Raw genomic sequence first — 23,082 nt, 5'->3', positions numbered from 1 at the left:
CGAACTGTGTTCGCGCACCGCATCTATTATCTGTCACGCCACATCTGGTGCCAGGAAGCCGACGCGCTCCCTCGTTTTGAGTTTTAAAGCTCAGTCACTGGAAAAAAGACAGCAGATGGAGTTCTGCAGGGGCTGTTTTCAATCAAGTAGAAAAAGGGAAGCCAATTCGGAAGAGAAGTAAATCCCCCTGCACCTGTGAGGAGACAAACACGCTCGGCCACCGTGACGTCCCTGCGAGGGTCCTCTCAGTGACCAAACTGTTCTCGCCAGTGCTTGTGCATCAAAAGGAAAGTGTTTTGAATAACCCCGGTTATTCTGCTCGCCTCAGCTCTGCACGACTACATTTTCTCTCATTACAAGCGGTTCAATATCACAGGTTGCTATTTTTATTGTGACTGCTGGAACAATGAGAAAACAGAGGAAATATGACTTCTTGATGGTAAAACGGGGCTACGCTAACATTAGCACACAGCTCAGTGACTGTAGTTGGTAGCTGGATTTGTGTACGAGACAGGGTTGAGTCTGCGTGACCCGGGCCTCGACGATCAGGTCAGAGGTCACCCTTACCGTATTCTCTGTGAAATTGTAATCCAGGGAGTACTGCAGCTTGCCCAGTTTCTGGTCCTCCTTGGGCTCGGCCTCTTTCTCGGTTTCAGTCAGCCCTGTCTCCGCATCCTCCTCATCCTTCAAGGCCTGAAGGAGACACCCACCAAGAGTCAGTGTCGCCTGTTTGTTGCTGCTGCTAGCACCCAGCCAGCTGTTCCCCGCCCAGGTCCTGCCAGCGGACCTTCTCCTGTAAAAGCTGCTACTTTACGGTTCGTAAGGGGGGGGGGCAAGGGGTGAGCAAGCACTAAAACACCATAGCAGTTAACATCAGGGCATGCTCTGTGATGCACTAATGCCCCAGGCCTGGTCCCCTCGTCATCCCTCCCTATCAATCTTTCTGCAAGGAGGAACGCTTAATGATGGCGCCAAAGATGAGAGCAATGGGCAGGCATGGGGGGGGGGGACAAGAAGAGAGTGCAGAAAGGAGGGAGAAAGAGATTCTTCCAGAGAAGATAGACATTTCCCCTAAGTTATTTCAGGGAAATCTGGTCTCAGAAACACATCAACTGGGAAATGTGTGGGCCTGTTGCTAGCCTGGCACTGGGGTTAGAGGAGCAGGTGGTGGCACTGGGTGGAGGGGACGAGTTTGCTAAAAGAACCAACATGCGTTTGAAGAGGCAACAGACTGGATCTCAGGGTCATTCATTCATCAAAAATGGCCTGTCCAAGAAGTCTCTGGTTTGGCATGCAGAGCATTCTGTGGCACAAACTGCTGCTCCCGTGTGATGTGCCCCATTCCCGGGCCTGCGTATGCCCTCAGTCATACAACCACGATGCCTAAAGGGTTCAGGTCGTCCTGTAAATGCCGACGGTAGCTAGAAGCATCATGCCAGTGCTGGGTGCCGTTTAAAAGGTCGTGATGTAAAACAGAGCCTGTTACTGTGTGTCGGTTACATGTGGGAAAGCGAAAGGCTGAACAACACCGACGGCTTTTAAAAATACTCCTCTCTGCCTTTTCGGAGCCAAACCCAAATGGAGTGGTCGTTACGTTCTATTTAAGGCCTTAAAGTGCGGAGCAGATAAAATGATTGAGGAAATAAAATCCCCTAATTTATCTCCGACATGACTTCCTAATCCGCCCATTGTGCTCCTGGAGAGGTCGGATTTATTTCACCGAGTCGACGGCAGTGAATGCAAATGCCACCGCCTGTCGAAAGCCTTCGTTTCATCAGCTGTTTCAAAAGAACAGTTGCTTGTAGAGCCTCTCAATCATTCTACATTTGCTCGGCGCCACTCGTTTGAAATGGAAATGCGAGCTTCAAAAGGCAGGAGACTTTAGCCAGGCGCAGAAATCAGCGTGGTTCAACCTTGTCAGTGTCTCTCTTACACATATATATGTGCATATACAGGTGCTAAGCACATATATACACTAGATATACATGTATTGTATGTATAGTTACATATATTTGCTTCTACAGAAGTACACTGTTATTAAGAGGCTACATAAAAAACAAAATAAAAAACACCAGAGCAGCAGGCTTAAGAAGATCCAACAGCGATTGAGAACCTACCGCCAGTGACCATCCCGAACAGTCATCAGACACAACACAGATAAGGAGGACATAAAAGGAAGAAGCACAAATTAAAACAACCACACACAGGAGTCAACACAGTCTGGGCACACCTGGAGAAATGACAGTTTGGCTTCCAGTGATGAACGACTGGAGCGTGAAGCTGCAGAGGGATTCTGGGTAATGGAAATGAAAGGAACCTCATCCCCAAAGTTGCCAAATGTTCTGAGTCTTTAACACATAATTTGCGCCGTCTTCTGCGGTGGGTAAGTCGGACGAACAACGAAAACAGTCAGGGGGTTTCTCTCCGCCGCTCATTTCCTCCACTGATGGGGGAGATGTTAAGGCAAATTAAAGCCTTCTTTCTACGTGTTTCCACTGCGGATGGAGGTGTAATGATGGTGCAATTACCGCGCCAACTCTGACTGAAGTGCCAAGCACTTTTTTTTTTCTGCTGTTCGATACCGTTGAAGGGTAGATTTCAGTCAGGGTCCCTCCCCCTGGTTTATGGAATGGTGATGTCATTTCTCTGGGTGGATACCGTTTCATTGCAGGGCAAACGTTACTCACACGCTTCAGCTCCTCATTTGACAAAAAAGAAACTCACAGGAACCAAAAAGAAAAAAAGGAGAGACTGAAATACTCTCTCTTCATTCAGATGCCATTTAAATGGCTTCCATTAACTCTCCTGTAATTAGATTTGAGTTTTTTTTTTTTTATTAAACGATGAAATATCAGTAAATTATACTGCATAAGTCTGATTAGAAACATTAAATGCAGAACAACATCAGAAACAACATCAGTTTAAGGTCAACAAATTAAATATGCAGGATTTTGACCGGTCAGTGTTGGTGCAGTTTGTTAGCATTTAGCACTAAAAGCAGCTCATGAAAGAGAGAGCAAGCCAAACACAGCAAAAAAAAACAAAGATGTTTCTACACAAATACATTCTAAATTATAGATCATGCGCAGAAATACTGTATTTGTCATGTTTTAAAGAAAAAGGCTGTAGTGTTAAGTGAGCATGTATTAGCCTGCGAGGGGGGAAAGTGTCTACCTCAGGTTTGCCTCCATCAATGACATCCTTCATATTGATGGCGTTTTTGCCCTTGTCTTTGCCCTTCTTCTTGTTTTTCTTCTTGAATATCCATTTTTTGCAGATGCAGAAGCAGCACGCCAACACCAGGATGATAGCCACAAATGCAATAGACACGATGGCCCATGACGGCACTGAAGAAAGAAAAGAGGAAATGTTTGGGAGGAATCAAATGTTGGGAGCAAACAAAGCAACATTTGGCTGAACCGGGCCAAAGCGGCTTCTAAATTTAGCTTCCAGAAAGTGATTAGACCACCTGACAGGTAAGATAAAGGTTGGAAAATGTGTGTGCCGGCAAAACTGGCAGAGCGGGCTCACGCTGTCGCCAGTTCCCGGATCTATCAAGAACCGGCAGACTTCTAACGATCGGACGAGCAGGACAAGACAGGACTGAACAGCTTCAGCCAATTTGCTGGAAGTAACAGATGTTGGCATTTTCCACTTCCCATTTAAAAAGAAAGATTCCCAGACAGCTGAAACTTTCTCGGCGTCACCTGCGATCCAGAACCTGCTACGACTGAGCGGGGGGAGCTCATTTGCAGGGTTGGCCTGAGAGGCGCTGACAATGGCGCGACCACGACAAGGCAATGAGAATGAAATGAGGGAGTAATGAGGTCACGGGAAGAGAGGCGCTCACTGTCCGTCTGCACTCGGCTGAGGACTGTAAATGACTGAGATTTAAGACTGTGGGTGAAACGAAACCAGAGGCTGCTCACAGAAGTCTGAGGTCAAAGGTCAGGAGCCAGAGGGACGGTGAGATGAGGATCACTCAGCCGAGCCTGGGTATAAAACCACCCATTAACAGCCGCTGAAGAAGGCGTTTACCATTAGCTCCTGCACAGAGACTCAGGACAGCCCCCCCCCGTCACAGGCCGACGGCCCTCTGACGCCCTTCCCCGCAACAGCCACCCCTCCCCTCCCCTCCCCGGTGCACCTGTGTGCCACGCAAACAGTGCCGGTTTGTTGTTGGCGCTGCGGAGGCAACATTGGGTCCAGATGTGCTGAAAATAATGAGAGACCTCGCAACAGATTTCTCCCTTCAGCAATTATAAACAGCGCCGCTTCATTTCCAGCAGAGAGCAAACACCTGGCAGCCCACCCACCATTTTATTACAGCAGAAACAGAAGAGCCAGCCAGTTTTTCCGGCGCATGTTTGCTCACCGCTCTGAAAACCAAAGGCGCCGTATCTGATTAATATGCAGTAATGGGGGATTCTAATGCACAAAAATCCAACACTGAGACGACAGTTCGTCGCTCCTGCTGCAGTTTCCGAGGGCGGAGAGAGATGGAGGGAGGAGAAACACAAATCAATGATCTGCTGACAAAATCAATAAGCACCCTCCTGCGAGGAAAAGCAGAAAGCGATGCTCTGAAATAACTTTAGGGTCTCCAGCTTCGGCCCGGGCCTCAGAACGCCGCCGTACTGGAGCTGTCGCTGGATCGGACTTGTTTAAATCGAACCAGGCCAAAGCGACCCCAAGCGATGTAAACAGCTTAATTGGCCGGCTCAGCGGGAGGAATGAAAGGATGGAACATTGTGAAAATCCTACTTTGATGATCCAGCATTTCAAGGCCGCCTGGAATGTCATTTTAGCCAGTTACAGTAGGACTGAAACCACGGACGGAGCCCTTATCTTGGGTGTCGAGAGTGCGTCTCCCATTGAAAGGCACCTCCATGTTCCTTAATTAAAGGAACCCGAGTCCCAGAAAGCAATAAAAGCATCCCCTAATTAACTACATTGTGCGAGTGTCGTTTCTCGAGAGAGAAACGGAGCGGGTAAGTAAAATAAAGAGACGGCGAGAGGCTGCATTGTCCGCGTGCACGTGGCACTTCAACTCACTTATCTGGCGTTCCGCCGTGAGACGCGGTGTGGAAAATGGAGTTTCTCTAATGGATGGGCCACGCATGATGAAATCCGTGTTTGCTGCTCCGCCGGGCTCACATCACTTTTCAGCCCTTTTATTGAAATTGTAGGGCAGGAAGGGAAAACAGAGAGAAACTTCCAGAAGACTCCGGGTGGACCGGGACTTTCAGACGCATCACCTCCTCACGGGCTGTAATTTCACGTGTTCTCGCGTCCATAAGTTTGTTTTCGCTCCTGTCGGATCAAAGATGACTTCATGATTGGAGGTTTTTATCTTCTGTGGATCCGCGTGTCAGAGAACGAGCCTCGTAAATGTCAGGCTGACGGTTCTCATGTGTTCGGAGGGAGAACGCTTGTTTTTACCCTCTGATGGAGCACTCAAACAATCAGCAAGTGAGGATTCTGCCGGGAGGACTAATCCATCTCTCACACACACACACACACACCTAACACAATCAACACCATCAGAAGCTCGGCACGCAGGGTGAAGATAGATGGAATAAAACAGATCATCGGCCGTGTCTTTGGCGGGTAATGCCAGGTTAGAAACCCTTTCGACCCTTTCATCATGATAACATCATTTAAAACCTTATTTAAGATTAGACAAAGATTAAGTTTAGGAATACTGTACTTATTTAGGGCCACTGTAGATAAGTTTGAGTTTTTATTTAAGATTTTATGGATATACCGGACTTTGTTACCTTAGCACGCCACTAGGGGAGCACCTCATCGTCTCCATGCTCAACTTTGGACATACAAGTTTAACTGGCTGATACCGAGACAGAGGTTTGGAGCCGTCTCTATAATTGGAGAACAGGAGCAGGAAATCTGATGGAGCCCAGGATTCTGGCTCAGACGCACCGTCACGCTGGGTCCGGATACCTGAACAGCTTACAAAGTTTCAGCTGAGGGTGAAGAGAAGCAACCTCAGCAGAAAGCACAATGCTGAGTCTTTCTCAAAGTCACCTTAGACGCCCAGCAGCCGTCAGTGTGAAACATAAAGCTTATGGCATCGCAGTAAATGTCCTTAAATCCTGCCACGATAGGCAGATTTTAGTAATATTTATCTTTGACACTTAATATTTCGCATGCTTGAAGTTCCTGATGTCAACTAAATCACACAGAACGTCTCTAATAACATCTCTGATTTGGTTTTACAAAGTCAACCGCGACCACCCGTCTAAGCTGCCAGCTCTTCTGCTGCTTCTGATAAAACTTCCTTAAATCCATTTCCACCTTAAAACCCCAATGTTTTTGACCTCATCAAGAAGGTCAGAGCAGAGCTGCAACTTTTATTTTAAATAATTTGTTATTCTTGTGATTCCGGTTCCACTAAAGTCTCTTTATAATTCAGATGAAGTGGAAAAACGCAGCTCTTAAAATGGCACTAATCCAGTACGACAGAATATTTCCCGTTATGCTCACAAGACTGATGGTTGTTGCAGAAAGAAGGTAATAAATGTAAAAAAAAATCTTTTAGCAGCAGCTGTTCAAAGAATAATGGACCAATAACTGTGCTAATCCACCATCATAATCCTTTTTAATAAACTCTAAACTCTGCTAACTGTCGCTAAACAGTCCACAAATTCAAAAAAGTCAAACGAAAACTTCTTCTATTTCTCTTCACGCCGCCTTCGTGTCGCATAATGTGCCGGTAATGGTGGCAGGTCCAAGATAAGAGAACAAATACCACATTTAGTGGGAGTTTTTTGGAGCGGAAGTAAGAGCTAAACAATTGATGTCAAGTCCCAGTCAGCACCTGTCAGGGTTCAATTAACGTCACAGCAGTCAGTTCAAACACGCATGAGTACGTGCACAGGCGGGTTAGAACATTATTATTTTTTTAAAATCAGCGACCGGTTAAATTTTTCACTTTTGCTGCTGTGGTGTCTTATTTCTGTGGTGGTTTTTAGATGTTCTTGTGTCGGTGAAATGGCTGTTTTGGGCTGCTGCTTTGAGAGTTTGGATTGATCCTCCGACCACTAGGTGGCAGCAGACATCCCGTCATCTGTGGCTCTTTCCTCAACTCTCACCATAAAGGAGAACTTGGCCTTTGGTGCAATGTGAGTCCTCATTATTGAATCCAAACAGCACCCAAATCTGATTGAATATGTCTGTTAAAAACAGTGACTGTCCTGAAAGGGTTTACGCCCCGAGGAAGAGCTTCTGCTGCAGCTTCTCCACACTCCTTGTTAAGTCTGCTAGCTGACTCTGCAGACAGTATTGATATTCCAGCGGGTAAACAAGGCTCGGAGACATCCATCATCAGCCTGGCAACAGTGGGGAGCAAAGTCACGGCTTTTGATTGAGGTGATGGAGTGAGAAAACAGTAATTTAGAATCTCTATAAATGCCCTGTTCTGTTTTTTTCCTCTCAGATAAGCGAAGAAGCCGCAAAGGCAGCGAGGAATCGGCTACTTTAGCTCCCTGAGGTGGTAACAATGCATGGACAGACATCCAATAATAAGCCTGGGGAGGGGCGTCAACCTGAGCAGCTCCAGATTGGATGCACCGTGCTGAACACTGGGTCGTACGGGTTTCTGCTCTCAGCCTGCCTCCCTGCTAGCGTCAACGAAAACGTCGTGTTGGATCCCACGCGGACGCTGGAGAGGAACCAAGACTTACCTGAATATAAATGGGCTCTTTTATTTTGGAAGGATTGTCGTGTTTTACCGCAGAGACCGCAGTCACAGTTCCCTCTCTCCGTTTTCAGAGCAATTTTCACGCCAGCCTGCGGTGACATCTATATTTCAGCTTCTGCTGCTGAACAGGAATAAAATGCTGCCGGAGCTTTGGGATGTATCTTCTGTGGAACTGTTCCGGTGGACGGTTGTGGACGGTTAGGAGAAAGGAGCAGGAGACTTTCTATTAGGTAGAAGAGCCTTACCAGGAAGGAAAAACTGAAAATCCAACCGCAATTAATAAAGGCTGTCGCAGCTTATTTACCACTTTATCACGTCAACAGTTTGAAAGATTGTCGCCAGATGTTTACCCCCTAAATCAAATCTGATTACTGCTCTGGTAGCGTGATTTAGCGAGCCGTGGCTGTCTGAGCGCTGCAGTCTGGCAGAAAGCGAATGGAGAAATTTAAGAACACGAGTGCCTCTGACTCGGAGAACGTCATTGCCAGCTGCACGGCTGAAGTTCTGCAATCAAACAATTCAAGTTCACAGCAGATGATTCAGTTCAGCGGAGGAGACCTGCTGCATCACCGCCCTCTGCTGATCAATCACACCTGTAATTATTGATCCTTCAGGATATTCTAAACCTTTCTGACCTGTTAAAAGTCTAATAAATCAATAGTGAAAACACTTACAGGGGATTTTGTCCAGCTGATTCATGAACTTGTCCTTCAGTTTGGAAAAGGCCTCGTCCTTCTCGCCGGTGCCCGGGCCAGCGATGTTGGTGGTGTTGGAGCCTGGCACGGCTGAGGAGGCGGTGGCGGACTCAGGCGCCGCCGCCGCCAGTGCTTCCCTTCGGCTCTCACTCATTGTGGCGACGCTGGGAAGCCAGGCAGATGCTGCAAAAGACAACAGAGGAGAACCAAACGGGTTAGGAAATCTACTGTTACTAATTAATGTCAACTGTTCTATAGTAACAATCAAAACTCCAACAAGGATCTGTGAGCGTCTCTGCAGGCACGCTGCAGCAGCACCGCCAGACGGGAAATATTTATGGTCTTCTCCTGTGCAGGTGGTAATCTGGCTGTTGCCATCGCAATCAGGGGGATAATGGCACACAAGTTGTGGAAGTTTGTTCTGTGGTGCTCGGGGAAGGTTAATTCCCCCCATTTACAGCAGCACAAAGCTCATTTAGCTGTTATTTTCTTTTTATTAGCCACACCATTGAAATGGTGCTGCCAGGAGAATGTTGAAAGGTTTGTGTGGGATAACACTGAGATAAGAACATAAAACAGCCCAATTCCCAACATTTAATCCCTGTACATTTTAAAGTAACGATCATTTCTGGGAGGAAAACCTCTGGCATCTGCTCCAGACTTCACATTCTACAGCTATTAGGGGAATTAAACTGGCAACTTTCAAGACAAGCGGCATCTGGAAAATCTAGGTTACGTCTCCCACCCTCGACACTGTTTGGGGGTGTAACCACTGGGGGGGGGGGGTTAACACAGCACAGCATCTGAGGAAAATCAATGGGAAGATGCACATACTGATAGCTATTGATCCAGCCATAAAAGGACGTTCATTTAATGAATAATTCTGATTAGTTACTTAAAATGTATGATGTGAATTTAAGTCTAATAAAAGCCACAAAATAAACTAGCAAGGACAAAGTAAAAAAAAAAGTTTTTAAAAAGGTTAGAGCAAATCAAATGTCTTCAGAAGGTGTAGATTTTATCTGACTGTTCATTTCTGATTTATAGACGACAAGAAACTCAGAAAGGTTTTACAAAAGCATCACAATACATGCGCGGCAAATGCACGCAATTACCGAACCGACGAGACTTAATGGAACTGGCTTCATTTTTCTATCGTTTTCTATCAAAGAGCAGAATAAAAGCTTGACTGCACACCAGAGGAAAACAACCTGAGATCTGTTCTGTACATCAAACACAGGAATCACAGTGAAATTCCCTTAAATTACAGCTGAGAACAGTGTCACATCCACTGTACATGTTCAACACAGGCAGGATTAGACAAAGTCTACAGGGAGATCAGGCCACCAGCACATAAGACCCAGCAGTGGCTTATTAAGCTAGGCTAATTAAGCTAGCCAAGCTCTAGCCGAGAAGATTAACATCAGAAACGTCAAGAGTACGAAGCCCTGTAGGTGCAGCAGACCCCAGCCAGCCTATATACTGGGAAATCCAATAAAAAATCACGTCTTTCAACTGTCAAGTGAATCTGATAAGTTAGCAAAGGCTCCTCACGGAGCTGAGAGAAGAATTCTAAGATGTAGTTCATCGTGAGGGATCGGGTCTGACTGGCTGACAAAAGTGTTTTTGTTTTCAGCGGTTTTCATGGCAGTTCATGCGGAGTGTGCTGCCCTTGCTAATATCAGCAGGAGCAAACTGCAGACCAGTATGTAGCTCAGTAAAGGATAAGTGGAATCATAGATCGATCCATCGAGAGTGGAGAGGAAACAGGGGTTTGTGTTTTTTATAGCAAAAATCCCAATAAATGTAAGCACGACAGCAGCACTTGGTTTGGTTTGTTCAATTCCAAAAGGGCAGTGGGATGGGCCACCTCACAACTGAAGTAGGCTTCCAAATCACAGGCTGAAGAAGACGTGCCTGTGAGTTTTCATTAGAAAAAGAACCCGCAGTTTGAAAAAAGAGCCCTGGAATCACTGAAACTGATCCGTTTCAGCAGGACTGGCTGCAGCCACGAGGTAAAGAAGCATCACTGTTCGTTAGCATTAGCCAGAAAAATTTATAAAATTGGCAGATTTCCATTGCAGATTGACTCCCTCCAGTTCATCTACGATTAGGCTGCTTTGGAACGGCTGTGTAGGAGGACACAAGTAGGACTGCACAGAAAAAACATGGAGAGAGGAACAAACAATCATGATTACAACTGTAAAGTTCACTGTACCCCCTGTGTTCAATCATGGAGTTCACGATGAAGAGTTTGTGCTCCACTGTCTGTGATAAGCCGCTGCTACAGTAACGGTAGCTAGGTAGCAACACAGACAGTTTGAATCACCACATTAGTTTTACTGCAGCACAAAAAGACAATTGTCGCATAAAAAGGACCAATATAAGGAGCATTTCAGGGAGTAAGATGGATTTTTGCATATTGCGTCTTTTATTGACCCTCGGTTCATTCGTTTTTAATTTAAAACAAAGCTGCCCTTCGTCGTTTCTGCTTATTACGTTAGGCGGAGCATCAGTTTAGACTGCAGACAGTTTTGTAAAACTCTTGATTCTTGCCAGCTGCTGCCTCCAAACACACTGTGAAATCTCTGCACGCTCCAGTAGTGATTTTAACACCCTGCTAACACTTAACACTTCGCCACATCTCTCAGATGTGTCGCTGCAGAGGAAGCGAAAAACTTCCAATCAACGCAACTCATTAAAGGTGAACTCAGGAGAAGAGAAGCGCCGGCCCGCGTGAGCCCGTGGGCCAGCGGTCACCTCAGCCTCTGCTGCGGGGACGCCTACGCATCGCCACGTTCTTTCAGCCTCCCTTTGCTCTCCCTTTCAGATGCTGCAAGGTTAGTGTGGGGGCTGAAGCATTGAGAGGCACACTTGGCAATGACAGGGATACTTCAACACAGGCGAGAACTTTCGGGGGAACACAATGATACTCCACGGAGTGCCAGTGGGAGGAAGAACAAACATCGATCCGTCCCTGGGCTGCACACAGGCTTCCATTCAATATTTCCGACACGGCCCTAACATGTAGGCCCAACATTTAGGCTTTCATTAATCGTCCTACAATCAGCGGTGCTTCATTTTTCCTGCTAATATAAGCTGGATTCTTCTCTCCGGCAGGAACTGTGTAATGAAAACCCCCCAAATATGTTAATTACAGACGGAGGGCCACCTGTGGGGCATGTTATTAATTCAGTTTATATTTAAGCTATAATGACCACTCGTCTATTAAAGACAAGATGACGACTTTGGCGTCGCCCTCATTGTCTTCCTGCCGCCTGTCGAGGAGCCTTTCTCGCTTCGAGTGGATCTCACATTATCGCTAAGATCTGAGTGCTGGTTGACCTTTTTCTCTTTATGAGGGGGTCCTTTTCTGCCGAACAGCCAGCGTAATACAAAGCCTGATCAGAAATTCTCATTTCTGGTAGGCGTCACCATCGAGGCTAATCCCCCCGTCCCTCTCTCTCTCTCCCTCACACAAATACATTAGCTTGCGTATGACGCTATTTTAATGACATAAATAACAAGGCAGGAGCCATTTTTAAACAAAAATGTGGCCATCTTTCCCATCAGCACGTCACTTATTTGCCTTCATTTGCTCCAATCATCTCTCAGGAGTTGTGTGGTTCAGGTGTAAAAGCCCAACCCAATTACCGGCCCACCAGATGGCCCAGCAGGTCCCCAACCCCGGCGAGGACGCTGGCGCATGCCTGCCTCCTCACCGCTCTCTCCATCACTCATCCACCCTCTCTAACTGGGTCAGCTCCTGAGCTCCCAGCCTCCCCGCCATCTCCTCCATCAGCCTCGCCAACAGACTCACCAAAACAAAAGCTTGGAGGAAGAGAAGACGCCTCCAGTTGGGATTCCGGGAAGCGCGTGGCTTCTCAGCGTGTGACCGCTCGTGCTGTTTGAGGAAGGGCTGCCAGGTTCATCCCAGAGCAGGACCGATGTTGCTCCCGGGATGGCACTTTGCCAATATCCCCTCTTGTTTCATGAGGTAATCACCCAGTAAATCAACGATTCACCCCTTTTTTAATCATTAATTATCTGCTAATCATTGCTAACCAGTTTGGCAGTTGTAATGTGTTAGCCTGATTTACAAGAACTGACTAGACGAGTGCACAAAGCACGGACAGTAGGGAGGAAGAGTCGATGTGGGAGGTCTCCGCATCTGCCTGCGCAGAATGGTTAAAAACATGTCTTCCACTTAATTGGAATTGTTAGGCCTCAAGCTTATTGAAATGAAGATCAAACAGATGCAAACCTTTAATGGTTTTAAGCCTTTTCCCAGCTAATTTTATCCCTACGGTGACAGTTTTAATGCAAACATATTTGGCTTTTCTGTATATTACCGACACGGTTGAAAGGCTGGAATTTAAACCTCCGGCTAAAGCGTACGCAGCTCGAAAAGAAGAGATTTACGCAATAAATGTTATGTCAAAGGAAATTAAAAGCAGCAGGAGTCTCCAACTGTAAGCGTTGCCTTAGATCAAGCGTTGAGAACCAACAAGCAAATAAGGACTTTTCAAGTCTAATAATGGGCAGTTGGACAACAGATGTGGCGCGTTCATCTCCTCCACTTTGATCGGTCACCGTGGCCAGCTGAGGAGAGCTCTTCCGATCAGGATGAAGCCATTATCGTAACCAGAACACTTTCGCGACTCGCGCGGGAGCACTAACACTGTAATTGCAATAAATGACGCCGAGGAAAAAAACATCTGTTAATTAAAGCAGCTTGTGATGTGCATGCATAATAAAGTGCTGCGATAAACAACACATTATTCGGCAGCGGAGAGATTCTGCAAATAAACTTTATTTATTTATTTATTTATTTAAAGTAATTTCATGCTTTACGGAGCATTTAATCATCTAACAGTTACGACTCGGCTCTGCTAATTGAATATTCTGGCATCAGTATTAAATATGGAAGAAGAAAATGCCGCTCGGTTGTGACCTTCATCGTGATTGTCATCTAACAGCATTGTTATGAAGAGTATGTTATTAGCTGTTAGCTTTTCTCCTTTATTCTCTCTTCTTCAGGATAGAGTTCTTACTGACGATGGAAAACAAATCAATGAAAACAAGTTACAGCAACTTCAGACAGCAGCTCATCGGTGTTTCCCTTGAAATAACGCTAGAAAAAGGAGTTTAAAACAGTTATCGCTTTGATCTCAGTATTAAATAAAGAACTAGGTTTTTTTTATTGGTAAGCAGGTGTAAACACAACTAAAATCAAATCACCAGGGAGTTTTTGTGTCCATTCTAACAGAAAAATCAACCCATGCACAAAACCTGAAGCCCAGCAGCTCCTACTGAGCTCCCACGTCACCTCTCTCCTCCCTTCCCATCAGAGAAGGACGCCTCACCAGGAGTCAACTGCTGTCAAAGTGCTTCAGAGTAACAACAGCAACTGGTCAAATATGCAGCACATCAAATCCTAGTGGACCCATCGAGGCGGCTGGAAAACCCAGACAAGCGGGAAAACTTTGGGAAGGCGAATGAGAAGGACACGAACTAGTGAAGCAACACATTAATTATAAGCTGCCGGTTGAGCTTCCTCCACACACGGACACAGGTGCGCACGTGACTGCAGGGTCTCATGGATAAAATAAGTCATGTAAATGAGTGTGTTCGGCTGTCTGCTGTGAGGAGGGATAAGAGGGAGCCGAGAAGACCCCTTGGTCACTTCCCCTTGTCCGGCGTAGCCTCTTTACTCACCTGAAGCCAATCTCAGGGGGTAATGGAACTGGGAAAAGTTATTAACCCCGCTTTGCAGCGAGGGCAGGACGGCTCTATTAAGGCAGTGCAGAAAGATTCCTCCATTTTCAATTACTGCTTCAAAAGCAGGGAGGAATGTCAGAAAGAGCAGGCTTGTTGTCTTCAAAACAGAAGAATCCAGGGGGCCTGGATCCCTTATTGCTGTTCCCCGTACACGCTCCCCCAGTTGTTGCTGGATACGTTCAGTCTATTTATATGGAAAAAGCTGCAAGGCGACACACCCCCCTGGAAAATAGGTCTGTCAGCGAGGGGCTAAATGAGTCAAGGGAGACAGGAGCCGAGTGCAGCGGAGAGAAAATCACACATTTAGATGCTGAAGCTGGCATTAACCGTTGTTGATGTTGGAATCAATACCAAGACTCTATCAGAAAGCCGGCGGAGGGGCAAACACTCCCGAGGCTGATATTAGGAGAGGCTTTCCTTTTTATCCGACATTCAAAGTGGCTTTCAAACGATGTGATCTGCATAACGAGCAAGGAAACTACAGCTGATATTCAGGCAAACGCCCCAATGCCGTTTTCACGGGACTTAATAGATTGTAATGAGATTTTATCAAAGTGTGAATGACTTCCGCCCGATCGTTCACTGGTGCTGATAATGGCAGCTAAAGCATCGTTTCACCGCGGGTTCTGCCAGTTCTTGCTAACATTAGCTGAGCTGGGAGGTCATGTTGTTAACGTTGCTGCTTTCTATGACTATTCAGAGGGAGGGCAGCAAAGCCTGCTGGCTGGGGTTACTCCACTTTACCTGCTCATCACGGCTGCTTAAAAGCTCCATTACCTTTGAATTACTCACACATAAACTGTCAGGGGGCTATTGTGACCTGCCCCCCTGCTCAGCTGACCTGCGCCGTTTTCTCTAACCGCCTCCCACACTTGCAGACCCTTCGCCCTGGTTGCGTGGGAGGCTGGAGGGGGCAGCAGGGGTTGGTTTCAGGAACGGGGCTAATGTAGCGGCGCCCCGGGAAACGTGTCTGTTGGAATCAGGCTGATGTCCTGCAAGGCGGGGGGGGGAATACTGGTGGGCGACTCCGCCGGATAAAGGGCAGCTAGTTGCTCCATCAATGCCCACTTCCAAGTGGATCCTTCAGGGGAATCTGCTTAGCTACCGGTGGTGTTGTTAAGGATGGAAAGAGAGGGATGGAAATTTAATGTGAATTACCGGCACCATCAGCCAGTTAGGAGATTCTACAAGAGTGTGCTGTACATGTGGTCATGTGAATGACCATGTCCATTACAAGGCATGAACAGACGTGCTTTATACGAATCATGGTGCATTTGTCAACGGGCGCAGGAGGAAAAACTTCCACTTTGACATTTCGCAAGTCTCTGTTCAAAGTGGCATGACCAATTAGAGGTGTCACTCAGCGGAGAAACAAATAAATAAATAAATATTTCTCCCTCCGGTATTGATTTTACTTAGCTTCCACCCTCTTGATTCTCTTCCTCCTCTTCTACCCACCCACTCGTTCAATCCTCCCTTGGTGACAACCTGCCTCTGCGACGTAGGAGACAATTCTCTGTCATTCTGCAAATTGCTGCATATCGTCATATTTCATCATTAAAAAATTAGGTATTGTAAAGTTAAGGACCAGAAAAATGCCCATAAACCCCTCCACTCACGGGGGAGTGCTCTGTTTTGAACTCTTGCACTTGCTTGTTTGCTGCCGCCGTCAATTTCCATGATGTCGGAGACAGGAAGACACGTCCCAGGCGTTCCTAAAGTCCTCCAACAGATGGATTTTCAAGTGCTCTTCAACTGCTGCTGCCCATTGACCTTTTAATTCAGCACCGACTGCGTGCTGTACGCAGATGATGTCGACGCCGTCGGGATGGAACAAGTGGTACGACACTCGGAAACAAACAAAAAAGACGCAGGCAAACATCAGCAAGCAGTGGATCATCCCAGGCTGGAATCCGAAAACCTACAGCCTGAGTCTCATTTCCACTTGCGACAGATTGCAGGTCTCATTTCTCGTTTGAGTCACAGGATCTCTGAGCCCCCTTCTCTTTGATGGGGGTGCTGACAGGTTGCTGAAGCGTCGGGGGCATCGCGGAGTGATCGGACAGCGTGATCAGAAGGTGAGAGATGATTAAACTTCGGAATTGGGGGGTTCGAGTGTCGCAGATCTGCCCTTTCCAGCAGATTTCGCGCCAGCAAAATGGGCAAAAGGCTGATGCTGATTATCACATTCTATGCTGGCATTTCTGTATCTTTCTATTTCTATGTGTATAATTTCTCCTCCTCCTCCTCCCCCAAAGTGTTTCCCTCCTGGGCATCCTTTCCTGTGCCCACAGCCTCTCACAACGTTTCACCTACGCGCCTTGTTTCTGAAACAACAGGGCTGAAAAAGTCCAATAACCTCAATAATTGTGGCAAAATTCTAATTATTTTGTCTCCTCAGACAAAATAATGACACCAACAGTGCTCAGGCGGAATACTGAACAAATGGGACTGTGATCTTTCTGAGGGGAAGTGAAGAGACAGAAAATTCCATCTTCCACCCCTCAGTACTCGAAAGAGCCATCAGATTGGATCTCAGCGGCACCATCATTTAAAACAACAGCCTCACTAAATCATACTCCACGGTGCCAGGGTGGCGTGAGGAGTGAGATTGAACTCATTGGCAGTGGTGGCAGCTTGACAGATAACATTGGGAGGGTGACATTGACATAAACAGCCGCTGTGGCCAACCATCTTTCAGCTCATTGTTTGCCAGCAGGCATCTCTGACCTCGCTCGAGGATGACTTTTGATTTCTCATTTAGAAGAAGTTCCCTCATGTACACATCATACAGTGACGTGTGCTGCATTGATCCCAACACCTTTCTCTGAGCTCCTGCATCTCCAGGTGTGTAATCTTAATGTTCCCCCTACTGGTCAGCCAGACTCCAACATCTGCTGTATCAGTACCTCCAGGCAACTACCGAGAACCCTCCCCATCTCCCACAGCACAATTATCACTGCCGACTGTGGCCGAGCCGGCAGTGGAACATCCACGCTGCCACGCTTGACTGAACGTTGAAGGCTGAATGGCCCTGTGATTAAAATAAATGAGGTCTAAGGGGATGTGTGTTATTTCAAATTGGGACTTCCTCTTATTAAATGCACTGAATAAAATTTTTAAAAAGCTTGTTTCATAAAAACAGGAAGAGCTACATCACACCTAAGGTAAGGTGAAGCAAGCTGCTGCTAATTGATGCTAATTAGCATTTAAGTTTGAACTGTTTGTTTTTTCCTTTACGTTGCGGGTGCCATCTTGCACAAAGTAGTGACTTATTTTGTCTCTCACAGTTAGACAACACGTCAGATTATTTCTGCCTCCAGACAAGTCCTGTCATGGAATCTGTGTCCAATCTGCCTTTACTTTACGGAAAAGTGCATCTGACACACCAATGCTGTCAGAGTGCATCAGGCCCGAAACCAAACCCCGGTGCACATCCCATTTCCTTGCACATCTTAATTCCAAGTGGGCTTTGGACCTCTCACTTCATGTAAACCACTCTGTCATGGCTTCTTGTGAGTCACTGAGCCTTCTGACTTCACTGAGACTCCGTTTTTAGCCACAACATTAACACTTAAAGAAGCAAGAAGAGAAGAGGAAGCGTGAATATTCTGCATGGAGATGAGGCGTTTGTTCATTCAGTGCAAATGCATTCACAGATGACTATGACTCAAGCTATGAGATGCTAACAGATGCAGCCAACGCTGTAGCCTCTTCTTCATTCTGAAAACCTAAATCAGCAATACGGGCTGCCGAGTAAAAGAGTCCGGATGAATGTTTGTGGATCTCCGATGAGGAGATGAGGCTGACCACAACGGTGCAGCTGGAAACATCGGCATTGATGCAATTTCGATAGACCTGGTTGTCATCTCAGTCGAGTGGATCGGAGGAGAGTGCCCCCTGAGGGATACAAGCAGAACTGCACCACACCATGACGTCACCAGTGTCAAAGGAAACAGAGCAGAAAGAAACCTGCCCTGTAGGGGACCATCCACAGAGTTCTGAACCTGGGCCTGATCTTTTCCTGACATTTGGTCATTTAAATGAGGAGTGACATTGTGAAGGAGGTTGTGCTGCTGGTATAATTCCAATTTTTGGTAAACAGCAGGAGAGCTGTGGGGTGGAGGAGCATTTTCTCTGTGTAACATCTCAGCAGTGGACCTGTCTGGCACAAGCAGAATACCGGACGGCTTCCAACAGGCGCCAGAAACCAGTCGTGTCATTGAAATGTGGCCCAATCCGATTGGACAGGGAAAAGGCCAGCGGAGCGCTGCGGAGCCACAGAGGGAGAATGTCCAAACCCCCACCGTTGTTCCCCATCTGACAGGGTTCCTGTGGCTTTGGCGAGGGACTAAAAGATGTCAGTTCCAGTCAAGCATCCACTAGAATCAAAATGTGACGATGAATCCCGCAACAATTAGACAAAGTTAGAGGTTGAAAAAGCAGAAGTCTCACTTTCATGCAGCTCTCCTTCATTTAGGAACGCAACATTTTTCTGTGCCATTTCATTCAGCTTAAATAAAGATCAAACGAATAAACAGATAGTGACTAATAACACAGCAGCACGGTTCGTCGTCGCTACACACTCGGGCATTGTAGAAATTGATTTGCAGCACATCAGCCCAGCCTGCCCTAGTTTTGTTATGAAGCGTGCTGATGGTATCTGCTGCTTTTTATGCATCTGTATGTTACAAGTGGATAGACTTGAACCCTTCAGCAGAGCGGCCCAAGGAGAAATACAAGACACATAAATAAATAATAGCATCCAGTATATATTATAAAGCATGACCTAATATTAGAGAATATTTTACACTGATTAACGAAGCAGAACCACAGGTCAATTACGACCTTTTTTAAAATTCATTTAGGGTCTGTTGAGGTTTGAATAAGTAAATGCCTGTAAGCTGAGAAAATGTAAAAATCCATCATTTCTATCGGCGCAGTAGCCAAACCACATTATTTTTACACTATTCCCAGAGGGTTCGGTGCAGCAATTTCAAAGCCATTTTCCCAGCGTTTCTTTTAAAACCAACAACACAGCTTCTCATCCCCCTGCCACGCTCTGAATCCCAGGCTACACTCCTCTTTTGTCCTCCTCCTCTCTGCTCTCCCTGTGTGCACCCGGATGGAGCAATGCTTATTACCTCAGATCTCACTGTGATTGGACCTGGACGGCTCCACCAGGGGGATTCAAGTACTGTAGGCGAGGGGCCGGCTTCTCTAAATAAGCCCCTGTGACCTTGGAGTGAGGTGCAGAGCCACAGGAGCCGGCTGAACGAACAATATGAGACGGGGAGGCAGCCGGGCATACAAACAGTCCATTACCATCCATAATATGAGCTCACCGCCGTGCCCATCCTGAAACCTCATGGCTTCGCCATCTTTCAGTCTGCCAGGGAGGGGTCTATCCTCCTGTAGCTCTCTGTCTGTCTGCACAATTTGGCCAAAGAGGAAGAGTCCAGTGCATAAGAATAAAGGAACCGGTTTGCTCCAGGCACGGCTGAAATTGGTCCATTACGAGAAGCTCTATCTCAGATAAACGTGGGTGGGAGTGGCGAGGAGGCACTGAGGGTTTTCCCTCTATCACTTACTTTTCTCTGTGCCCTTTGTAATCTGGGTAGTAGAGGTCACAAAGAGAAGGCTGAGGTTTTTTAAGAAGATTGGAATGATAAATCATTGTATCGCGGTGCCGTTCTGCTATAATATCCTCTTTAAACACCCACATTCAGCCATGTAGGACAATGCTGTTTGATATGTCCAATCACTTCAATTTCTTCAACTAAAAAAAGCAATGTGGTGAGTTATTAGCTCAAATTGAATACATGATGGTAGATTCAGCTCAGACTAGCCATGACTACATGGATGGATCACCTCCCATTCGGAGCTACGTTCTTATTTCATTACTGCAGCTGCAGCATGAAAGCATAGCTCATCCAGCTTTTTTCATGTGCACAAAAGCCCAGAGAATCTCTCATAATGCCTAATCAAAGCTGTCAAAAGACCTTTATTTAATCGCTCAAAATGGCACATAAGGGTGCTGACACAAAAGCAGAGAAGGTGAATGATGAACAGAGAAGTTTGGACTGATGATGAAGTAAAGCCAGCCTTGCACAATCTTGCTGTGGCCTAGTCTGAGGGCCATACAATCAGGCAGCATTGTGGTTGGAGAGGGACCCTCGAGCGTGATTATTAGGCTGAGGGAGACGTGGCGGACTCCGTTTATATGCCTTTAATTCTTCTTAAAACAGTTCGCCAGGTCTACATGTATCCTACCAAGACAATATGGCTCAAATACTTTCATACAAATTTACCAACACGAATGCAGATGAATGCCAAACGGTACAGAAGAAATCCAGTGAGAGGAGAGAAGTCCACCTGTCGGTGCTAAAACAGTGATTACTGGATAGCCTGATCTGGGCCCCCTGCAGGTTGAGGTTGAGCTGACTGGTGATTTATAAAGACCATTAATAAAGAGGGAAGGCCCACCACCCCATTACAGGAGTTATATGGTTCACAGCTGGTATAGAGGCCCTGTCATTGGTGTTACCAAGCAGAACGTCAACTTCTTTGAGGATATGGTAAAAAAAAAGAGGGACGGATTATGAAATGGCAATACTACATCAATCTATGATGCTGCAGCAGATAGCCGCCCCCATGTTTGATCATGTTTATTGTCTTCAGCCATCTGCAGCTGACAACCCTTGACTGAACAAGCTGTCTGCTATGCCACGAGGGAGCGAGGAGGAATGTCCACACTTGTTCATAAATGACACTCTGGTACGAACGCGTGGTTGCAGGCTACCCAATGGAGAGAGGGGAAGCGTTCAAATCACGATGTCCAGGAAGCAATCCTGCAGCGCACTCATACAGGAAACACACCGTCACAGTTGCTGATCCTGATGTACTGTCTCTCTGGATCCGATCAACAGCATAAAATATATAGCAGCTAAAGAAAAATAGCATTGCCGGGTTTTAAACTGTTGCTCCGTTCAGCAGTGGCTGACTACGCTCCTGTGACATTTAAGGGAATTAGGTGGTGTTAAGAATAATGACAACCGCTTTGTCTCTGTTAAAGAGCTTAGCCACGACACAGAGAACAGTTCTGCGTCGCTCTTTAAAGCACAAAGGGAAAATCTTTGCCTGTCTGGCGACACTTGAGTGAACCACTTTGCTGGGGTGAAAACATGACTCCAGCCTGTTGTCAAGTTCATAAAAATGCTAAACTGAATGCTCGATGATAAACCACCCAGCTAAGACATACTGCAGTATTCTACATGACTGAATCACTCTTCAAATACAGAGGTCAAAGTCATACAAACAGGAACTGCCTAAATTGGTTTTATATACTTCAGCTATTCTTTTTTTTACTGCTTTGGTGAAATACTCTACAGGTTTCTGATGGTTCTCCTAAACTGGAATGAATTTTCACAAATGAGGGTGTGTGCATGAGTTCTGACCTTCAGCTGTGGGCCAACAGTCAGCGCTCTTTACGCAAAAGGTACCCGCCTGTCAGCCTGACTCCGTCCACAGTCAGACGTTGACAACCTGAATAAACATCAAAAGTAAAGCGTGGCTCACCTGAGGGCCAGAAGACACAATAAATGATCTCAAAATTCAGAAGAGGCGGTCTGACGGGACAAATCTGTGGTAGGTTGGATTTTAGAGGGTCACCGATGTGACCTCTGTTCGTCGCTAACATTAGCGACACAGACTTGTGAACTGACCTGGATCCGGTGTTTGTGTTAGCTTCGAGAAGAACAACTGTAATCAGAGGTGAGACGCCAACGCAACACAAGGCAGAAACAAACCGCTGTAAACAGACAGCAGATCAATCTGGTTTCCTTTTGATCCAAAAACACAGCTAAAAAAAGCAAATCTACTATTGTGGTGTTTTTAAAGTAGGAGATCTGGGACATGGGAAAATGGTTCTTAGAATTGTTTGTTTTTGATTTTTTTAAGCAGACATCCTTTATCTTTCCCAGCAGTCTATTTGATTTAATCTATATCCTCTCATTAGGATGTCTAATTTATTCCAGGTTCCCTGCTCCGGTGGAATCCATTTTTATTTATTTTTTATCTGTAATCTTGACATAACTCTCCCAGTTGAGTGTGATCAGTCTATTAGCTTATCAGTCATGCTACTAAGGCCTGTCATTATGAGTCAGGCATGATGGTTTCTGATTGAACGCTGATGCCTGTTAAGATCATTAGATCTTACTGGCCTCAGCAGAAATATCCAGGTCCCATCAATGAGCTCAACTTTCTAAAAGGACTAAAACTGTGACCTTTAGAGCAGAGGGGTCAATGTGATGCAACCCTCCTTTTAAATTGCCTGAGACTGATGTTAACAGAGCATGGCGCTGTCACCTGCTATCAAACGCTGTTGATCTTTGCCCTGCTTCCCATCATCAAACACCCGCTGACATGTTCTGAAGACGCAGCAGCTTTCATATGCGTGACTGAGAAGGATGATTCCTTTGCATCCCGTCTAGCGATCAGACGGACGCTAATTTCCAGCAAGGGAGAATAATGTGTGTCTTGGCCATATCTGCTGACCTTTTAGTGCCATGGCAACAGCAGAGGTAAAGCTCAGACATACACTCGAACTCTAATGTTTCCTCCAAGCGAACCTTGATCAGCATTCAGAAAACTTTATTATGCTGAAACAAACGTGTCCTCAACAGCAGACTTTGGCCTCCAAAGAGGTTGCCTGGGTGGAATTAAATTATCTGGAACCCGATAGTTATTTGTGGGTCCGGGCGAGCGAGTTTTGGTCTGTAAAATGTGTTGCTGATGCTCCTCTGCGATCTGAATTTCCTCAGAAGCCTTTCTGGGCGTACCTGACGCGATTTAAACGATCCCCTGAGCTAAAAGGGTCATTTGTCT

General features: G+C 46.2%; 1 protein-coding gene and 1 long non-coding RNA gene across 6 annotated transcripts in view; one reads left to right on the top strand and one right to left on the bottom strand.

Annotated features, from left to right (window-relative positions):
• syt1a (synaptotagmin Ia) overlaps positions 1–23,082 on the bottom strand; it is an 85,720-nt gene that overhangs the window by 12,998 nt on the left and 49,640 nt on the right. For 3 of the 5 annotated variants that reach the window (XM_029825599.1, XM_029825598.1, XM_011613238.2), the window contains 3 exons: positions 8,395–8,598; positions 3,175–3,347; positions 568–693 (listed from right to left, as the gene is read on the bottom strand). In XM_029825599.1, coding sequence (XP_029681459.1) covers positions 568–693; positions 3,175–3,347; positions 8,395–8,569 — 474 coding nt within the window. In that variant the 5' untranslated portion in view covers positions 8,570–8,598. Of the gene's footprint in view, positions 1–567; positions 694–3,174; positions 3,348–8,394; positions 8,599–21,653; positions 21,742–23,082 lie in introns of all 5 variants that reach the window. The other 2 variants (XM_029825600.1, XM_029825601.1) reach the window with 2 other exon arrangements.
• On the top strand, positions 6,741–8,375 carry LOC105417737 (uncharacterized). The gene is made up of 3 exons (XR_965261.2): positions 6,741–7,142; positions 7,207–7,389; positions 7,457–8,375. It is a non-coding gene; the product is annotated as an uncharacterized lncRNA (long non-coding RNA).

This window comes from Takifugu rubripes, chromosome 18 (genome assembly GCF_901000725.2).
Source record: "Takifugu rubripes chromosome 18, fTakRub1.2, whole genome shotgun sequence".
NCBI classification, from domain to species: domain Eukaryota; kingdom Metazoa; phylum Chordata; class Actinopteri; order Tetraodontiformes; family Tetraodontidae; genus Takifugu; species Takifugu rubripes.
The sequence above is the reverse complement of the archived record's forward strand: the minus strand, read 5'-3'. Positions and strand labels throughout refer to the sequence as shown.